At 33.9% G+C, this 21,411-nt stretch overlaps 1 protein-coding gene across 2 annotated transcripts in view; it reads left to right on the forward strand.

Moving 5' to 3' along the window:
- LOC126750594 (beta-ureidopropionase) overlaps positions 1-21,411 on the forward strand; it is a 155,922-nt gene that overhangs the window by 22,653 nt on the left and 111,858 nt on the right. For both annotated transcript variants that reach the window (XM_050460243.1, XM_050460244.1), the window contains exon 2: positions 10,725-10,871. In XM_050460243.1, the coding sequence (XP_050316200.1) occupies positions 10,765-10,871 (107 nt within the window). In that variant the 5' untranslated portion in view covers positions 10,725-10,764. The remainder of the gene's footprint in view (positions 1-10,724; positions 10,872-21,411) is intronic.

Genomic DNA, 21,411 nt, shown 5'->3' on the forward strand with positions numbered 1-21,411 from the left:
AGAACAGGCAAAATTGAAATGGATCGAAAATGGCTAAATTCAGTCGGATTAGCTACCTTGGGTAAAGAAAGCACATTTGAAAGCTTCCAAGTCTTGGGAAAATATGATTTGCTCAATCAGCAGTTCATGATATGGGTCACGAATGGAATAATAAAAGCACAGCAAAATAAAATTAATGTTATATTCGGATCATCCATTCCAAAAGCTTTTGATTTAATTTTTAGTATTATATTAGAAATCTGCTCTTATATAACATTGTTAAACGAAAGTTGATCATAAGTTAGTTTATTGTTAAGATAAAACTGAATTGTTTCTTGTTTTGGTATAGACGCATTCTTAGAGAGTTGAGTGAAATAATCATTAAGTTCGTTTGGTTTTTTTAAGTTATCAGGTATTTGATTAGTTTTGAAACTTAGCATATTTAATTTTTTTAACTCATTCCATTGTTCTTTAGCATTAGTATTTTAAAACTTTTTCAAAAAATTAGAAAAAAAAACTTAGTTATATCTAAGTTAGTAGTTAGATTTCTTAATTGGTTATAATAATTTCAATGCTCAGCTTGTTTAGTACGTCTATATCGATTTAGTGCCTGGTTTCGAAGTTTATTCATTAGTTTGACAATGTCAGTCATCCAAAAACTATAGTTTTTGTTATTTGATTGACCTATTTGATTGACCCTCAGGGGCGCATAAATATTAAAAATGTCATGAATAGATTTTGTAATGAAGTTTACTTTATCGTCTATATTATCTGTCGCATAGATATGATTCCAATTTATAAGTTCAAGATTTCTTTAAAAATTAATAAAATTTATTTTATTTAAAGGTCTATATTTAAAGCGCTTAGGAATCGAGATATCGCCATTAAAATCAAAGTTTGCATAAATCAACATATGATCGGAGATACCGATGTCTTCCGTGCCAAAATCTTGTAAATGGGGTAAGGTACTACACATTAAGTCAATCAAAGAAGAACTGGTTTGAATTATTCTTGTAGGTGTATCTACAACCTGCCTCAGAATAAAAACATTAAGAACATTCATCAAATTTTTTGTTGCGGTGTTCCATAATCTGAAAAATGTATATTAAAATCTCCAAAACTTAAAATATTACTATATTTGAGATCAAATTCCCGTAGAATGTCCTCAAATTTGATCAGAAATTCGTCGATATTTGTACGAGGTGGCCTATAGATATTTCCAATAATAATATTTTGATACTCATTTTGACACTCAGTAATATACTATATCTTAAATTTGATGTTATATAAATCCCTACCCCGCCGCTATGTCCAACCCTATCTTGCCTAATAAAATCATAGCTATCAATCCTTAAATCAGCATCTAGTATATTTGTTGTCAATCACCTCTCCAATATTCCAACAATGCCATAATTTTTTTGCAAGATATGGTTTTGAAATATATCTAAATTGTGCATTATTGATCCTACATTAATATGTGCCACTCTTAACATTTTTGCTTTAAATTTATGCCAATAGAAATCCCAAAAAACCAAAATATCGAAGCCTTAGCCTTAACCTATTATCATACCTTAATACTTATTATAATAATAAAAATAATAACAAAAACAGAGAAAAATGATGATATTGGTAATACACTATACTAACTAAATCACACACAAAAAAAACAATGGAATTCCCCTATTGTGTAATTACAGTAAAAATAATAATTTTTAATTCAACCTAATCTTGATTGTTTTGATCAGATTAAGTAGGTATTTGTTATTTTTTTGTAAAAGAAAAAAAAATGTTTAGAAATAGAATGCTATCATATTAAATTAATTAATCACTATAAAAATATTTATTTATAAGACTCACTGGCTTAGTTTATTAAGATCCATTTGATTATAGATGTTATGCACTCTATCACCCACTTTGACATAAGGTTAAGATGAGACATAAGGTAAGACAAGATTTCGTAAGATGTTTCTTTGATACTATCCGTCGATTTAAGGTTTTTTTGAATTTTTATCACGGCGGAGCTTTATCGGTTTTAAATTTGATGAGTACTGCCGGCGGTGAATTTTTGGTTGTTTGCTTTGATGGAATTCTGTGGCATTTTAGAATGTCCGCGCTGGTAACATCCTGTATTTTTAGCTTTTCCTTGAACGACTTGAACATTTTTGGCTTTAAATCTTCTTTTGTTTCTTTTAAGATACCAAATATTCTCAGGTTGAGACTTCAGGATTCCTATTCCGAACTGTCAAGGGTAGTGTGTAACTGAAAATTAGCCTGTTTTAAGTCCTTTTCTTGGTTTGGTTTGGTCCTTTAGCTTGCTTATGCGTTTCTGCTGTTCCTTGAGTTTAGCAGAAAAATTTTTGTCAAGGATATTTGATACCCTTTCGGCTATTGAGTTGAGAATCTGATCCCTGAATATGTTTTTAATTTTCTTGATGTCAGACTCAGAGAGCACCATTTTGTCTTAAAGTGCACCTTCACCAGTTCACAAGGACACCAAACAATTTTATCAAAATATTTGGAAATTAGGTCACTTATGCGTTGTACTTTACAAAAAACAGGTAATACACTGCGTCAAGTTTAACACATATTCATTTTCTTTTAATAATTAGGCTATTAATTAAGAGAAAATTTAGTAAATTACTGCAGCTAACATATGTTATTTTTACACAAGCAGCGCCATTTCGATTTTATGTCACAAAGCATAAACACAATTCTTCATCCAAAAACACAATGTTTAATAACTTTGATCTTGTTATAGTATTCCCATGATTGCTTCACAAAATTCCGTCCTGTCAAAATCATCTTCCAAAGCTGAAAGTTGATTCTGCATCAAGTAAAGGTGGCATTTTCTCAGCGTACCTTTGATTCTCAAGGAATGGAACTATATCACGATAGCGATGGTCAACTATGAAAATGTCTCCTTCTTGAAACCATTCATTAATATCTCAATAAAATTTTAGCAGAAGAATTTTGACGCAACTTTAATAAAAATATAAATAGATATTTTTGTTATATTGAGGTAAAAATCTCCTTCTAAAACAGGATTGCAATGACTGTATAAATCATCAAACTATACTTTTGTTAAAGTAGTAAGATATTTAAAATTGACTGGGTCGAGCGACATTTTTTGATATTTTCCAGCCATGTCTCTTAACTTGGTAAAGATTCTACTAATTTCTAACCCACTCAGGACCAAAGACCTGTTAAGAAAGCGCAACTCGTCGTAAGTAACATTGGGAAGAAACCCTATATCATTTAAATGATGTAAACATGCACGAGACGAATCAGGAATAAAAATATTTGTGTTTATATATGTATACCTGTACTATTGCATCTATATTACATTCCCACGTCTATTTACTATATTACGTTCCCACGTCCGGATCCACGTGGGAACAATATGTTAACATTCGAGCATTAACAACAGCTTAACAGTCATAAACCAAGGTTAATAATTGTTCCCAAAACCCACCCCACCACGCCGCTGTCGGGGGGTTAAACTTCCAAACGATACGTTGCACAATAAAATATAAAATATACACGTGAAATCGAGTCCCAATCAAGAGCCGATAAAGCGTTTTCCGCACCAACGAAATTACTCCCGTTGTCGCTATAAATCTTTTTAGGTCTACCGCGCCGAGCTACAAAACGACGAAACACTTGCAAAAACCCCGCGGTTGAAAGCGACGTGCATAACTCCAAATGAAACGCGTGGTACACCGCACATGTGAAAAGACACAATCACGCTTTTTGTCTAGTTCTTAGGAATAACGGGCCAGCAAAGTCCACGCCGGTGATCTCAAATGGAACTGCCAAACGCACTCGATACAAAGGTGACGGTGGTGATTGAACAACCAAGGGTTTTCCCTGCTGTGGTTTGCACACTACACATCTGGATATCACACTTCGAATACTACGTCTTCCTCCCAAAATCCAATATTTTTCTCGTAAGAGACTCAGTAGACCTTGAGTTCTAACATGGCAAGACTTCGTATGCTCGAACCAAATCAAACTCTGTACTAAAGGATGCTTGGCAGGCAAAATAACGGGAAATCGGAAATATTCAGTATCTTCCCTTTTAGACACTCTTGATTTCAATATAAGCACTCCTTCTTCATCATAAAATGGTTGAAGATTTCTAATATTTTTATCATCTCGGCAGCCGTAAATTCTTCAGCACTTAACTCACTACTTTTCTTATACTCTGAATGCGTGATGTTATAACAAAACCGGAGAATTCAACCAAGCATCCGTATTGTCTTGTGATAATTCGAAAAGTAGGATAAATTCCATTCACACTGGATATTTAAATCTGCAAGGGCCAATACCAGCTGTTTTCGTCGCTCCTGTAAAATCTCCTCTTCACTGTATTTTGGGCTTTCCAAAGGCCATTGGTCTGGTTCCTAATAGAGCCACGTAGGACCCTCCCACCATTTAGCTTTAAATAATTGCTTTGGAAAACAACCCCAGGAAGGCCTATCTGCGGGATTACAAGCCTCTGGTATATGTCTCCAATGTTTCGCAATGGTTAGCATTCGAATCTCCACAACCCTATTCCAGACGAATGTTCCCCATTGATCCTTTCTTTGTATCCACGATATAACCGTAGATAAATCGCTTCAAAAATAACAATTCGCGGTAGTATTGAGATTTTCTCTGACATTCTTAAAAAGCCTTGCACCTATTACTGCTGCCTAAACCTCGAGCCTTGGTATCGCCATTATCTTTAGTGGTGATACCCTAGCTTTACTTGCTAATAGAAAAGCATTGACTTTGTGGAGCACAATACTCTCAAATATATTGCACATGCATAGGAATCCTTGCTAGCTTCACAAAAGGTATGTATGCTGACATCTTGTATATTGCTCCCACCAGTCAAAGTCTTCCCAAGTCAGTTGCTTTACCCACAGTTTCTGCAATAATAATTTGGGAAGCAATACTGCTGCTGACGTAAATCCTATGGGATCAAACACTTTCTGAGTTAACGATAGAATTTCTCTCTTAGTGACCACTAAATTGTCAACATCAATTTCCAAAAAACCTGGATTAAGAGTTAGAACATCTTGGTAGGGATGCCAAATTAAACCAAGTACAGGGCAGGGAACAGATTCTTTTTCCAAATTCCCAATTCTCATATGCTCCCACCCTCTCAATTCGAATTGTCCTTCTGCCATGATTGCCACCGACTCCACACAGGAATACAGGAACACCACAGGAACCTTAAAAAATCACGATCATTTTCATGCACGCTGATTTGCAGGAAAGCTTAGGAAGCTTTTTTTCGGATGTCCGCTATAACTTCTAGTTTATATTCGCGAAATCTTAAAAGCAGCGACAGTATCAACTCCACAAGATTCAAACCCTTTTCTAGACAATCGTTAAGTGACGGTTTGTTCTTCTTAATGACCTTTATGAACCTGCACTGCCGGGTTAATCCTTTCGATAATTTTCTCTGCTTCCCATTCTTTAAGCACTTGGTCACACTGTTGAAAAAGTCCATCTCGTCTCAGTTTGGTAATATTGGACTTCAACCTCTTTTGAGCCAGACAGTAATTAGACGGGAGGGGAGGGTATCCATCAACCCACGGTAATCTAACCTCATATCGCCCTTCATCATTGATGCGAACTGTTTCAATAAATAGCTCCTTGGCTGCCATCGCTATTTCTTCTTTAGTTCTCTCCTTTGTTGGCTCCTCCAGAGAGTATACAGTTCACAAAATTGTTCTATAGAGGCATTCTTCACAAAGAGATTTATAGTTGTCATAGCAGCACCTATATTTCTCTTTCCATTAGTTACAACTTTTCCTATGAAAGTCCATCCCAACCTAGTCTCAATCGCCATCAGACCACAAGACAAAGACTTTTGGTTTCCCATATACAAAACACCAGCTACATCTGCTCCTTACAATAACTCTATAGGCCCGGCATCTTGGAAATCGGAAAGTTGAAAAACCTAGGTCTGCCAATTCATCTGACCATTAACCACTAAATATTGGAGGTATATTACTACATATAATAGGCTGATCCAGAGCCTCCATGGAAAACACAAAGTTTTCACCCCTTAACGTAATATCATAACCTGCCTCTCTACCTCCAAAGAAACAATAAATCACCTTTTCAGAGCGCTTGGATTTATATTCGAGCTGAGCAGCTTTCAAAATAACTCCTTAACTCCTCTGGGAACCACTAGCCACTAACACGCTCACTGACTTGTACCCATTTAAACCTTTTAGTTGAACTCGAAGGGTTTGAAAATACGTAGGTGTTAGTGTAATTCGCCAACGTCTGATCACGTACAACAGTTCTCTCTTCTCGAACGTCACTGCTTTAACCACCATTATAGCATTTTTTCCGGTTTGGAAGCGATTTGATTGACTCACAGACTAGGACACATCAAAACAAGGTGGGATTTTTCACAAAAAACACAATTGAAACGCCCTCTACACCTTCGAGATTGATGACCCACTTTCAAGCAATGGAAGCAAGCTTTCTTACTGGACAAAATATTTCTCTTTTCCTCTAGTGACATTTTATTTGCTTTGAAGCAAGAGGCACTTTCATGAGATCCGCCATAAAAAATACTACTGGCAGCATCGCAATTTACAAGACCCGGGGCAGTGGAAACTATGTCACATCTAACAGACTTTCTTTTCTTAAAATTATCGTAATAAGAACACAATCTGACACCTGACATACGTTCCGTCAAACCAAAACCGTCTGCGGCCACCTTACTACTGAGGAATTTCATTAGACCTTTTAACCTCAACTCTAACACAGAACCACCAGGATCATCAGGGATATCGCTTGGAACACTGGTTACTGAATTCTAAAATTTTGTTGCCCTAAAATGCGACGTTGTCTTGTTAATAATATTTAAAAGAAAATTTCCAGAAAATCAATGTTATCTCAACTATCTCTGTATCTAGTAACTCGTTTTGATAGAATATTCTTTTATTTTTAATTTGATACCAATAATTTTGCCATTTTTTCCAAATTTGTTCTTAAAGAAAAAAATACATATTTTTTCATATGCATTACAACGTTTAATTTTACTTGTGAATTATGAGAGCATACTGGAAGTATGCTGGAAGTAGAGTACAAAAAACAAACTAGAACAGAAACAGTTTTAAATGAAGAAATCAAATTGGAATTTACCAAGTCGATTGTAGAAAATCCGAAAATTAGAGTAAGACAAACACGGACTTACAAATACAGAAATCGTCCGAAGGAAAATACCAAGAGGAAAATAAATATCATTTCCATCGAGTTCAATTACATCAAGGATTCACCAAAAACATTAACTACATTAATTAAAAATGCTAGAAATAAGTTCTATCACAAAAATTACTCAAAATGTCTACCGTTTGCTTCAAACACAAATCAGCCGTACGTGCGAAAGATTTTCTAACTACACGAAGCGTGGAAGACGTAATATGGCTAAAAAACTCTTGTGTATGCTTCACCATATCATCCCTAGTAGATTTTTTACACTTCCCCACAAGAAGATATCCAGAAGCGTTAATTCCATACAGTGTGACCTATCCAAGTTTAATAAATATGTATACAAAATGTAATTTTAATAACTCACCTAGTCTTCCAATTGATCTATTACCAATTTGGTGTATGATATATTCCCTGAAATTTGCACTGAAGTGAACTGGTGCACCATTCAGCTGAAGCCACATCTAATGCCCTACAAAGTCGGGGAGCGCTGAAAACCCTCTCTTAAGAAATTTAGAAAAACTTCTCCTGTTACACGATTTTCAAAAAAGTATGGACTAATAAAAAAATCATGTACTTGCATCCTAAACATTGATGCTTCATCTGTGTTGAAAATTATTGATAAAAAAAAAACGATGGGGCTTTTCTGTGTCATAAAAATGAATGTTATGTCGGTTAATAAAATCATTTCTGGGAAACGCAAATTCATCATTTAAAGATACAAATTTTTAAAAAATCTCGTTTTCTGCTGCTTAATTTTGTACCTAATAAAAATTTATTCTTTTTTCAGAATTATTTTTGGCAAGTTCTTGATGTAACTGCGAAATTATACTTGTTTTTCTTGGGACATTTTTTCACGGACGATTTTGATATTTCTAAGTTCTCACTTAATTGTAATTTAAGAACTAATTTCCAGTGTTACAACGACCGATATGGTGATTACCAATTGGTTTTCTTCATTTAAAACTGTTTTCGTTCTAGTTTGCTTTTTGTACTACGTTTCCAGTACGCTCGAATCGTTCTTTTAATTTCTTCAACACTCATCATCAGGATGTCGGTTATTACGAATTTCTTCCTAATAAACCCTTGAAGCCAAAAAATAGTTCCTAAGGCGATAACGTAAATGATATTTACTAATCCGTCATAGTCCGTCGTAAGTGTCATAATGCCTATGAAAAATATGTGTCACTTTTCCTTTAACAACAAATTTTGAGAAAACGGTTAGAGATAAAGGCAAACTTGTTTGTATCAAATTGAAGAATAAAGAATACTCTATCAAATCGCGTTACTAGATACAGGGTGTTCTATTTAAAAAAGTAGTAAAAATATGATTGTAATTGAAAATGTCTATGATCAAATGTAAATGATCGTAAAATTTAACTGAAAATTTCATTATTTGAGTAACAATTTTGATCACACTGTATAAAAATTTTTTCTTTACAATTTCGAAAGGTGAAATTAACTTAGCCTAGGACTCTCTATATAGATTTTTGAAAAAGATAAAAAACTTCGGTGGTAAATATTAATATTTAAGTGAAACATTGATTTTTATTAAAAATTCTTTAAATTCTTTATAACTAGCCAACGTCGTATTTTAGGATAAAATTGCTTTAGGATTAAAGAGAGAGTCAAATGGGATGGGACTCTTGGGGAGTTTTAAACATCAGCTCCTAGGTATATAGAAAAATCATTACAGATTTGAGTTCATATTTCTTTTAAATACGTAATATAATCTTTTAATTCAGCTTGTTCCAGAACATCTGTTGTACTCTTGGAATCAAGAAAATGAGAGCTAGTGCATTACACCCGCAGTAAGATGGCATATCTAGACCTAATGAATAGGACCGGTATTTGGCCAAAGAAGTCTTCAGCCGCCAAAGCCGCCATTCTTTATTTGTTTAAAAGAAGTTATCACAAAGGTCATCCTATCAGGACGTTTCAGATGCTTTGTGCTCTCTAAAGGAGGCGTTACTTGCTGAGTATCTAAGAACCTTAGCAAATCCTAAACCTGCATGCGGATATCGATATGCACTATCTTGGGAATCATTTCGTAAGGAAATGAACTTAGGGAGGGAGCAGTATTGTAAAACGATAGGTAACGATATTGTAAAAACGAGAAACCAGCAGAAAAGTTTGCACTTTTGGCGTGAGATTTAAATAGTTGTAAATAGATGCAGTAAAAATAAATATTTCCCGTAGTCGTGCGAGTTATGTGAACATCTTCCATGGTCACTTCCAGCGAACCCATGGAACTGCCGATGTCAGCATTGTCCCACGACCATGAATATCTAAGTTTATGAATATATGTACTTTTGTGTTTTACCTCATTCTTACTTGTTCTGTCAATAGTTTAATATAAATCCGTATCTGTAATTTTTCTTGAATAAAATTTGTTTTTAAAAAGAAGTTGTGCCGATCCCTTTATCTAACTTGCGTAATAGCGTTTTCATGGTTTAAGTGTGTACATAAATTAGTTGACTATTTCCGATTGTTTTAATTTATACCTAATGAACGGGAAATGCTTCAGTATATAAATCTAGGCACTAAAATAGGAGTATATTGCAATAACACTAATGCACGTTAAAGTAATAAACATTGAAAATTTTGTAATCTACTTCTTTAAGCTTTAGATGACATACATTCAAATTCAAAAAGCATTTATTTGCCAACAACCTAGACACAATAATAAAAATTTGATAAGTAATTTTCTGACAAAAAGTACACTTCTCGATTGTAAAAAAACTGCATACATACTGCACCAGTAATAAAATGGTGCATATGCGAAGATGCCCTGCGAATAATGTAAAAGTAAATATAAATAACAAATACTAATAATATACAATACCTACTTACAATACCAAAAAAAAATAAATTATACACAGAGGTTTATAAAGATTGTCAAAGTCTTAATGCTAGTTATCTAATGGAACTAAAACTGCAGTAACGAGAGTAATGAGAGGCGGGAGGCAACAAAAAAAGTAACAAAAAGGACAGCGGGCGCATATTCATGAAGATAGCAAAGCTGATTCAAATTAGAAACTTGTTGCATGTTAAAACAAAGAAAAAAATGCAATACCCGATCATATATTAGAGACTATAAAACACATCTTTGCTAATTAACATTTAAAAATAATGATACTATGTGTGTTGCTCCAATAATCGTTTTAGTTTAACATGTTTTAAAAAAAGCCTCCGGAACACAAGAAATGCAAAAGATGAAGTCCGATGCTGGGGTAAAAGAAAATGTTCTATGATCCTTGTGTTATGAATATGCCTAGAGGTAGTGAAACTGCTTCTTAAATAACTTAGTCTCCATGTTTGATAATTCTATAAATAAAATTATACATGTGTTTTCTTCTTTATACATAACTTTTTTTTGGTTTTAGTATTTTTAATGTCAAATTTGGCCAATAATTGTTTATTAGCAAATATTTTTATAACTTTTCACCATCCTAAAACAAATTACAAGAAAGTTTTTTTGAAAGAACTAGTTGAAATGTTATTTTTAATGTTATTTCTTTTAGGTATAGAACATAATCTTAAAAAAAAAACACAAAAACAATAATGTCAGGAGTCAATGAATTTGAAAGCATCGAATATATTTTGGAAAAAGGATTGAGTAACGAAGATTATGAAAAAGTTAGGCAAGTTTTATATGGACGACCAGTTATGTAAGTATTACATTATATTATATATATTTTATATATTATTATATATTCAGAAATGTATTCCATAAAGAACCTGTCATCTGCTTTCTGTGATATAAAACAAAAGTTGTTCTTTTTCTTAACTGCCATTTTGGATGGATTTTCTGAATAATTATTATTAAAAATAATATAACAATATTTATCACTGTATTGTGGTTACCCACATTTCTTTAATTCATTCCATTTGTCTTTGATCTCTGGACAATCGCCACCTTGATACTTAGCCTGTCTAGTATCTTATATACTTAACCTATCGATACTTGCCTATCCTGCCATATGCTTACATCTGCGGTAACAACGAATGTGCACGCACAACAAAATAAATCCTCTTAAGGATCTGTCACGCAAAGTAAAATATTGGCCGACACCAACCCACAGTCCTCAAGTGGTAACCCGATATTTATTGAAAGCTAGGCTAGTTATTAATTTCGGTACTTAAGATGGGTTTCATGGAATCGTATTGATGTGCTGATGAAAGACTTTTAGTGTTATGATTTTGTTTGGAAACAGGCTGAGAAAATATATTGAGTTTTTAGTTTTAATAGACGAGTCTTAAGAAGCACATCCGTGTATTATTGAGTCATCCTGATAGATCTATCCAGTAGAAATTTTCTTAATTTTTCTTAGTATTACAAAAAAAATCCACAATTATCCAAGGACACGGAGTGAGGAAGAACTCGCCTTATCCTCGTAAGGCTCCGAGTTCAAACCTCAGCCTCGGTATGGTGCTCTGCCCACCTTTTTTTTTAGTACTTCAAAAAAATAAACATCTATAGTAAATACAGAGAGAAAAGGGAAGGTCTTATTATACAGAGTGTCCCGAAATTACATCGCAATATTTTACCAGCCGCATCTTTGTCTAAAATATCAAAAGAGTCAAAAAAGTTTTAATGTTACAGCGTGTTTAAACGCCTGGTCGTTATTTTTCGAAATGTTCTTGTTACTAACTGATTTTATAAAATTTTATGCTAAAATGTATACAGGGTGGATTAAAATGGGTTGTCAGCAAGGTTAAAATGTCTAAACTTTTTTCTAGCTACTTTCTAATAATTTTGGTAATAAAATTTTCTCTTACTTCGATAGGAGCGACCGTTTTTGAAATAATCAGACACAAATGTTTTGCAACCTACACTCATAAAGTATTTTTGATCACGTTTAATAAAATTAAAATGTATGTTACAAATCATCAGGTATACAACATAAGACTATTATACAAATACTTTTTTAGTTTTAATTAAAAACTGTTTTCTTTGTTTAAAATTTTATTTCTTTCAAAATTGTTAATAATGTGTAAATATTTGAGAAAAATTAACATAATGAACTTATTAGCTAAGAAAAAAACTGAAACAAATGATAGCAAATGTTCGAAGTGGTTGCCATTTTGTTGAAGACATATTCTTACCCTACGCCTTATTGCGCGAGTAGCCCTTATTTACAGGACCACCTCGACCAATCCAACTATTCAGCAAAATGGATATCCATCCACTGACGAACATTACATCCAAAATGAGCAGATGCTTCGTCGTGCTGAAATATTAAGTTCTGTCGTATGTTAAGAGGAACGTCTTTCAAAAGCTGCCCAAGACTATGTTTGAGCATTTTTAAATAGTTTTCAGAGGTAAGACGGTTGGGTAACTCTATCGGGCCAATAAGTTGGTCCTCGATTAATTCCGCCCACAAATTTATTGAAAACCTGCTCTGAAAGTTGGTACGTCGTATCCCTCTTGGATTATCATGTGCCCAAACATGCATATTAAAATAACATAAAATGGACTAAGTTTGGCTTGTTAAGAGCGAAGCTCTTATATGTGCTCGTGAAGAATTGACAGATTTTAGGACTCGCGTCACCTAAACGTTAATAACTTTGCTTCTATGGCGAATTTTTTTTTCTGGTTTTCACCGTTTTATGTGGGAAGGTTAAGGCTACGTGATAATGTAAATATTTTTGGGCCACGCCGCCCAAAGGGGCGGGCGTGGCAAAAAAAACCGCTTTTTTTCGCGAAAACAGTCGGTGCAGCAACTTGTGGAAAACTAACTGAGCCGAATTTTCTGAAACTCATTGACGTCAAAGGCCTTTATGCAAAGCAACTTCCAAAGGGCGCTTTTTAAGATAAACTCTTTAGAAGTCGGATTTTTCTGTGAATGAATTTTGAACTTTTTGCGCGGTACCTCGCGGACTTAAACGGTTGTGTGGCCTAAACGGTAATGTTCCCGACAATGCGAACAAAACAACCCTTTTTTACATAAATGTAGCTTTCTTTTTTATTAAAACTATTTTTTTCCAAAAGAAACTCCTTCCGAGATAAACGAGCTCAAACTTAAAATTTTTTTTTTCAAAAAAAAAAAAAGTGAATTTTTTGAGTAATAATTTTTTTTCTATTCCTAAAAAATTTTTTTAATTTTTTTTATTAACACTGTTTGAAAGCTTAATCCTTTAGGATTAAATAGAGGTATTATTCATGAGGCTACGTATTATACAGGGTGAGCTGTGTTATCAAATATAAACCCCTTTTTGAGCCTTTTTTTGACCGTTTTTTTCTACTTTTCTTAATAACTCTTTATTGGCAGCACGTAGAGACTTCAAACTTTCAGCGTTTTAGGAACTTTTTAAATCCTATTTTTTGACGTACTCTACAACCTTCTACGTAGAGTAGTTTTTGCTCTACACCTTTTTTTAACTTTGACGCTTTATACCGGCATACCTGTGATACTTACGACAACCATTTTTTTTTCTGAAATTACCGGACACTATCTGGCTATAATCCACTAAAAACCGTTTTTCTTTAAATGTTTCCGTTTTTCCGCAACGCGCTATTATTTAAGAAAAACCCCCAAAAAAAAGCCGTTCCAATCAACCAGTCATACCCTGGAGACACAGGGATCCAGCTCATGGTACAATAAAGTTGGCGGTCCAGCACCCAATGTAAAAGCATTAGGACGACGTCACTATCGAGCACATGGCCAGATGACGTAATCGCGGGGTTTTCGGTATCGCGGCGGCAAATTCGGCCCATTTGCGTTACGAGTTAGAGTAGGAAAAGCGGTTTTAGAGAAGGATGGAGGATGTCTGGCAACAATTATAAACGCGTCGTGTTCGTCTCGTGACGTCATGAGTTATTTTATTAATGAATTATTAATGTTATGGGGACACTTTTGAACGGTTTTTTGATAAATTACTATTACTAGGATAAATAAAATGAATATAAATATTAATAAATATATATTTGAAATATACAGGGTGGCCAGATAAAAATGCAAAGTGCTGTATTTTGAAAACTATTTGTCTGAGAGACTTGCGGTAAAAAATTTTATGACTAAAGTGGCCAAAAGAATACCGTGGAAAATATTTTTAGATTTCCAAGATGGTCGCCAGGGGGCGTAACCGCCATCTTAAACTTTTTAAGTGATTTTTTACTGAAATCTACTCAGTAAATGTTACGAAAAAATATATGCTTTTTAAAGCTCAGCTTTACGCGAGTAATTTTTGTTTAACACTTGTGACGTATCTATTAAAATAAAGTGGTGGGGGGTAATTCAATGTTTTTTTAAATAAACAGCTGTAACTCCTAAACGACTGAACGGATTTTAACAAACTTGGTCTCGTTGGAAAAAACATTTATTGTTCCATCAAATTCGTCTTATCTATGATATGTGTAGTTAATGCCGCTAGAGCGCGTTTTTTGATCTAATAACAGAAAATTGCAAAATTTTCTAAAAATTAAATGCAATAATATGACCTTTTTTTGATAAAAATGTAGTAAAATGATAGCTAAATAGGCCAGTGAAAATCGTATCTCGATATCTTATTCATAGCCTGAAATATCGAAAAAAAGAATATTTAATTATCATATAATTTTAATAAGACGATATTACACCGATATTTATTGTTATGTATTTGTCTTTTTTCAAGGTTCAATGATAAAATGTCTTAATTTAATAATTTTTAAATAATTAAAATATTCTTTGTTCAAAAAGTTTATAAAAAAACGCGTATGGGCATAATAGCAAAAATTACCGATCCGACTGTCTCCCATCAAACTTAATGCATTGTTGGAGCCCCTTATGCGTGGACATTACAGCAGCTTCAATTTCTGCTCTGCTTCAGGCTGTGAATGGCTTCTTGTATTCGTATTTTCATATCGTCTCTAGTTGTTGGTTGAATTTGGTAAACAATATCTTTCAACCGATCCCATAGGTAGAAGTCCAAACAGGTGAGGTCTGGGAATCGGGGTGGCCAAGGAAATAGACTTCCTCGCCCAATCCACCTCTGTTGAGATCTTAAATCTACATGTTCTCGCACATTTCTTGAGAAATGTGCTGGGCAACCGTCTAGTTGCAAAAACATATTTCATCGTAATTGCAGGGGTATATATTCTAATAAAAGAGGCAATTGGTTCACCAGAAAATCAAGAACCATTTAATTACGGCACCATTTAATGGTTGATCAAAGAAATAGAGACCTATAATGGTTTTGCCCGGAATGCCACACCACACATTGAGACTCCAATGGCCTTGATGTTGGACCTCCCACAACCAGTGAGGATTGTTGTCACAGCAATAATGCATATTATGCAAATTACAACATCCAATGACAATAATTTAACCCTCGGTCAAAGTCTCCATGATTCAATGTAAAACCATATGATATGGGCGCAGTCTAAAAATTTGAAAGAAACACATTGCGAAATATGTAAAGTAGTATTTTTTGTGACATAAAAATTTACCCGTGATACTTTAAAATGTTTAGAATAGTAGTACGTGATATACCCAACGCGCGAGACATTGCTCTCGTACTAGACTTTGTCTAGCTAAGGAAAGGTACAGCACGTGTTGTTCGGCTCGGTTGCGCAGTAAATTTGTTTATTTTTTTCCAAAGGTCAGGAAATGAATTTTTATGAATATACATATTTATTATATAAGAGTGTCCAAAAAGGCAAACACAATTTGAAATCCCTGATTGTTATACCATCCTCTCCACTTACCTGACTTTTAATTTATGTGGCGAAACTAGGCTCATCTAATAGGTAGATTAAAAGTCAGGGGTGGGGTTACAGTCTCATGCTGATTATGTGTGTTAAAACTTGAAAAACTCTTTTATATTTTTAAAAACAATATTTTTACTTTAACTTATATTTATTAAAAAATTAAACGGACAGAGTAACGTGCTTAAATTTATTATAATACTACTGTGCTTTTTATTGGAAAACATCCTATTTATATTTAAAATTGATTGCTTAATTGGCATATCTCACGGTAAATTCCATATTTCCAAATATGCTGAGTAAGTTCCGGCGGTCGGTGCTATTGCGACACCGTGGGATCGTGACCTGTTACATAAGGTCAATATAATCGCATATAACAACTCCCTCTTTTACTAAAAAGTTAATACCGTATATTAAGTTTTTCTTAAAATTAAATTATAAAATAAAGTCTAACTAACACTAGGTAAATACAAAATAAAAATAATAAAATAATAAGATTGATATTCTTAATATTAAAATGGAGTCTCTTCATTGCCTTCTTCGTCATCTTCGGGATGGATCGATGGTCTTCTTTTTGCTAAGATTCGACTTAGCTTTAGTCTGGTAGATACTTTGGATGCGGCCTCGACGGTGATGGGAAATCATCATCTGTTGGACCCATGGAAATGCTAGGTAACAGTCTCCTGCGTCGACGACACTTTATCAGGACATAAAGACCAATTAGGACTGAAATTAGAGTCATTAAAGAAATTATGAACCAAGATTGATGTTTCTCGATAAATGGTTTTCTCATCATTTTCTCTAATTCTTCTGAATACTGGTCTAGTTGATTCTGCGCTATGTTAAGGTCTTCTATGTCTAGGTTATATTTAGGTTATATTCTATATTTAGCTTTATCAGTTTCAGATCTGGAATCTTTATTTTCTCGGGAATGTTTTGACAGCATTTGTAAGGAACCATGACTTTGTGATTTTAGTAGGTAATATTTTGATCTCGATCTATGATCCGTTTTGCTTGGATTCTTTTGACTCCTACGAAACCATTACAGTAAGGTTGGAGTTTTAGGAGCGAGTTAATTTGGATTATAATCGTCTTTACTTCTTTTCCTTTCCACACTTTATCGTTATTGGTAACGGATTGGAAACTGTGATTAGCCAAAAATTTAGATCAATTTCTTTGACGTTATATCCTTGTGCCAAAAGTAGAGACACTTGACAGGTTTTTGGGAGGTGACTTGGTCCTTTGAGCAGCTGCGCTTCACAAATGGCTTCGCTATCTATTGGATAAGGCAGAACATCGGAACAGATTTTTTGATGGATGGCTAGTGGTTTGCAGTTTTTCATATTTGACAACGAGATGTAGAGCATCGAATCATCGTTCTGCGCGATATATTTTTGGTGTGTTGGTATTACGTGGTGAAGTTCTGTTCGATTATCAAAAATGGGGGTGGTATAAAGATGATATAAAGTGTAAGTTTCTGGTTCAACCAGAGGTATTTTTAGGATAAAAACTATTCGTGTGTCAGTTTGATAGGCTTCAAGACCTATTATGTTGATATACTGGGCAACAGAGGATGAGTAAGTAGGTAAAGGAAGATTATTTTTTCTTAATGTTTGTGAAATTTCTTGCAATGCATTGATTAAGTCTTTGGGTGTGATAATAGAGCTATGCAGCATTTTTAATCTCGCGAAAGCTATGGCGTTTAAGAGATCATTAAGTGAATTTTCTAAAAGGAATAACTTTCCATTAGTGACTCACAAATATCTAAAACTTTAACTTGAGCTTCGTAAAATGAAAAAGTATTGCTAATATTAAATATTGACGTATGGATTTCCTCGAGATCTCTATTAAATGTTTGTTCGTCTATTTGCAATATTTGTATTGTCGTATTAAAATATTTTATGACCGATGTAGTGACAGAGATTTGGTTTTTTAGTAAATTTTCTAGTTGATGTTCATCTTCAGTAACTTTATTTATGCAATTATTAAAATATTGGCGTCCAGATTTCCCATTATGGATTTCCCAACGGTGCCAAGGCCGTTGGCAAGTCCTCGTTTTTCCCTAAAAGCGTATTTTTTTGTACCCACAAAGATTTCTCTCTGCTTAATATTTACTGAATCAGAAATTTACTGAAAAGAAAAAAGAAGACTAACATGTGTTTGTATTTCCGCTCGAAATGCGATTAATCTGGGTTCTTGGACGTAAATGAATGAATCTTGCAATTCATTTAAAATCTTATCGTTATTTACAATGCATTGCTTAATTTCACTTAAGTCTTTGTACACTAGAAGTGTCCATTTTTCGTTAGATATTTTGATAGAACCTTCTTCGTGGAAAAATATCGTTTACGTTATGGTAAATTGGGCCAAGATAATCGACAGGAAGATGGATAGTCTGGAAAGAAGAAAGCCTTATTCAAAATAGGGTTTAAGTCTACCGAAGTTAACTTTAGAAATTTGTTTAGTACGGGGATTTAATAACATAGCGGAATTTCGGAAAACCTCGGTTATCTCAAACGGGCCAATAAATTTGTTTTCAGATTTACCTTTGATCTGAGATTCCCTAATATATACTCTTTCACCGACATTATACTCTTTGCTTGTTGTAGGAGCGGTTTGATCAAATCTAACTTTAGCTATTTCTTTTTGATGATTAGTTTTGGCATGTGCGATTTTATAATAATATTCCATTCGACTATTGAAATCTCCGACGTATTTTGAAATTAATTTTTCTTGGTTATATAGAGTTTCAGAGGGTCTACTTGAAGTATGACCAAAGATAAGTTCGTAAGGTGTAAAACCGTGCGTTTTATTTTTTGTGTTATTATAGCATATTACCGCCTAGGGTAGTACATTAAACGGATGTTCTGTAGGATTTTCAGCTGCATTTGCTCGAATCATTTCTGCTAATGTAGCATGAAATCGTTCCAAAGAACCATTAGATTGTGGTATATCGTACAGTTCACACAGGTCTTTTACCAAGTTGATGTCAAATTCACGTCCATAGTCACAATGTATGCGAAGTGGAGTTCCGTAGTGCTGGAAAAATACAAGTAGGGTATTCACGATGGTGGAGGCCTTTTTGTCGCTTATAGGGTAAGATTGCGTAAACTTAGTCAGTTCATCTCGAATCGTAAGTGCATGATGTCGCGTGGGGTGTTCGAAAATATCGATGTTGATACGCTCGAAAGGAGTTTTTGGGGTTTCTGTAATTACTAAGGGGCTACTAAGATTTTTCCTTTAAATTTTGACTTTCTGACAGATTTCACAACATTTGATTAGTTTTTCGACATCTTTAATTAGGTTGGGCCAGTTATACTTTTCTTTAATACGCCGTACCGTTTCGTTTATTCCTCGATGTAGATTACTTTTACCTACATGGTACTGGTCTAGAATTATTGGAATTTCATCTTCGGTTGGCGTTTTCACAATATTTTGGTAGATTTTAAGTTTTATTTCCTTGTCTGCAAAAATAAATGAAAACATCTCGAGAATTGGAAGATCGATGTTATTTTCTACACAATATTTTTTCGAGGTGTCGAATTCGTCCTGTCCTTAAAAGAGGCTATAGAAAAGGTGAGGTGCTACTCTTCCAGGATCGAACGGTAACAGTATGATTAGATAATTGCAATCTTTTACTGATTTACTGGGGACAATATTTATTTTGGTGTCGCTAAATTCGATGTCTTCTCCTAGTATGTCGTCTATGATTTGGTGGTGTATTTCTTCAAGTTTATTGTGCCTAAAGAATGTCACAATTTGTTTATGAGATTTATCCAAAAGTTGGGAGTTAGATATCTCAATTTTTGAATAGTCTATTAATGATTTTATTCCATACATAGTTGCAAATTTATTGTATTCGGTTGTCAAGACGTCATCGTCTATATCTAAGTTTTCAGGAGTAGGTGGGCTTTCGGGTTTGTCTTCGATTTCCGTCCACTCATTTGAAGCATAAATCGGAATTTTAGATTGAAAGTTAGCGCATTGTTGAACATGATTAATTTTTATTCTTGATAGCGCATCAGCGTTTTTGTTAATTTTCCCGGGTTTGTGTTCAATCTTATAATTGTACTCTTCCAGTTTGAGTCACCATCTGGCTAACCTGCTACCGGGATCTTTTATGGAGAATAACCATGTTAGGGGCCGATGATCGGTAATTAATACAAACTTTCTTCCAAACAAGTAGGGACGAAAATGTTTGACGGCCCATACAATCGCGAGTAATTCTCTCTCATATATGCATAAGAAATAAATTCAGATTATTATACATAAATGTGTTATAAATTTTACTTTAACAAAAGAAAATCTTGCAGAGGTTGCATAGTTTTGCATTCCTTATTAAAAGGATCGTCACTGTTTTGGGTATTATTGGCTTTGTTTTCTTGCTCACGTAGGATTTTTTATTTGAGTTCCTCTTTTTCAAATGTAATCTCGTTAGTTTAAGCTGCTCTAGTATAGTACTAAGCGCTGGAGCTCGGTTGTTGATAAACTTACAGTTTCTTCTGTTTCGGCTGCTAACAATTTTTGTTTTTTAGTTTTGTGGTCACTGGACACAGAAGAAATATATTTAGCATATTCTTTGCGTAAAAGGTGTATGGGAGGTAAAACACTTTTATTACCTGAATCTAGCCCAACTGTTACTCCTCCTGGTATTTTACTGTACACAGGATTTTCTTCAGCATTTAAAATTTCTAGAAAATCTTTTTCCCATTGCAGTAGCTTAATTGGTTTATTTCCTGTTGCTGACAAGTCAGTTTTCTTCTTTACAGAGCTTTTCATATTGTTAAGAAGTTTTTTCAACTTATCTATAGTTACGTTTTTTCCTGCATATTTAACAAACTCCTCCCTCATGCTAGTCCAGGCGTTCTCTTTTGCCGAAACCATTTTTGGTACCATGTACTTATTTAAAACAATTTTATTGTTTTCTTACTGTAGAATTCTGACCAACTAAGCTCGGTTATCAGAAACAAGCTTCGGTTCCTTTATGCTTTCTTCATCACTGGAAGACATCCTTGTTAAATATCTTGACTTTTTTTAATTATGTCCGATTTAAAAATAACTAATGCAAACAAACGTTTACCTAAATAGAACGTAAAGAGGTCTATATAACACGTGGTTTACAAAGTAAATAATCGTAGTAAATAATCGTAAATAAGACGATTCAAATATGTGAATAAGGATAAACAAGCTTGGACTCGCAAGTATTACTTCAATATTAACAAGTAAACCTTTTTGAGACATGAATTAAAATTCGATACTACGAATTTATGTTTTTAAAAAAACTGTTATTTCGTTAATAACTATAATACGAGTAAAATAATAATAATACATATATAATATGGTATGTTTAAAACAATGGCTTAGCTCTGACTGAATTCGTAAACTAAAAGCAAAAGCATAAAAAGTAAATGAAATTGCTTATACAGCTAAAAATAAACTTAACAATAATAATGATTTTATAGAGTGAAAGGGGTATGTAACTTCTCCCTCTTCAGATTCAACTACACGGTCTGGCGGGGTAG

Source organism: Anthonomus grandis, chromosome 2 (assembly GCF_022605725.1).
Source record: "Anthonomus grandis grandis chromosome 2, icAntGran1.3, whole genome shotgun sequence".
Taxonomy (NCBI): Eukaryota; Metazoa; Arthropoda; class Insecta; order Coleoptera; family Curculionidae; genus Anthonomus; species Anthonomus grandis.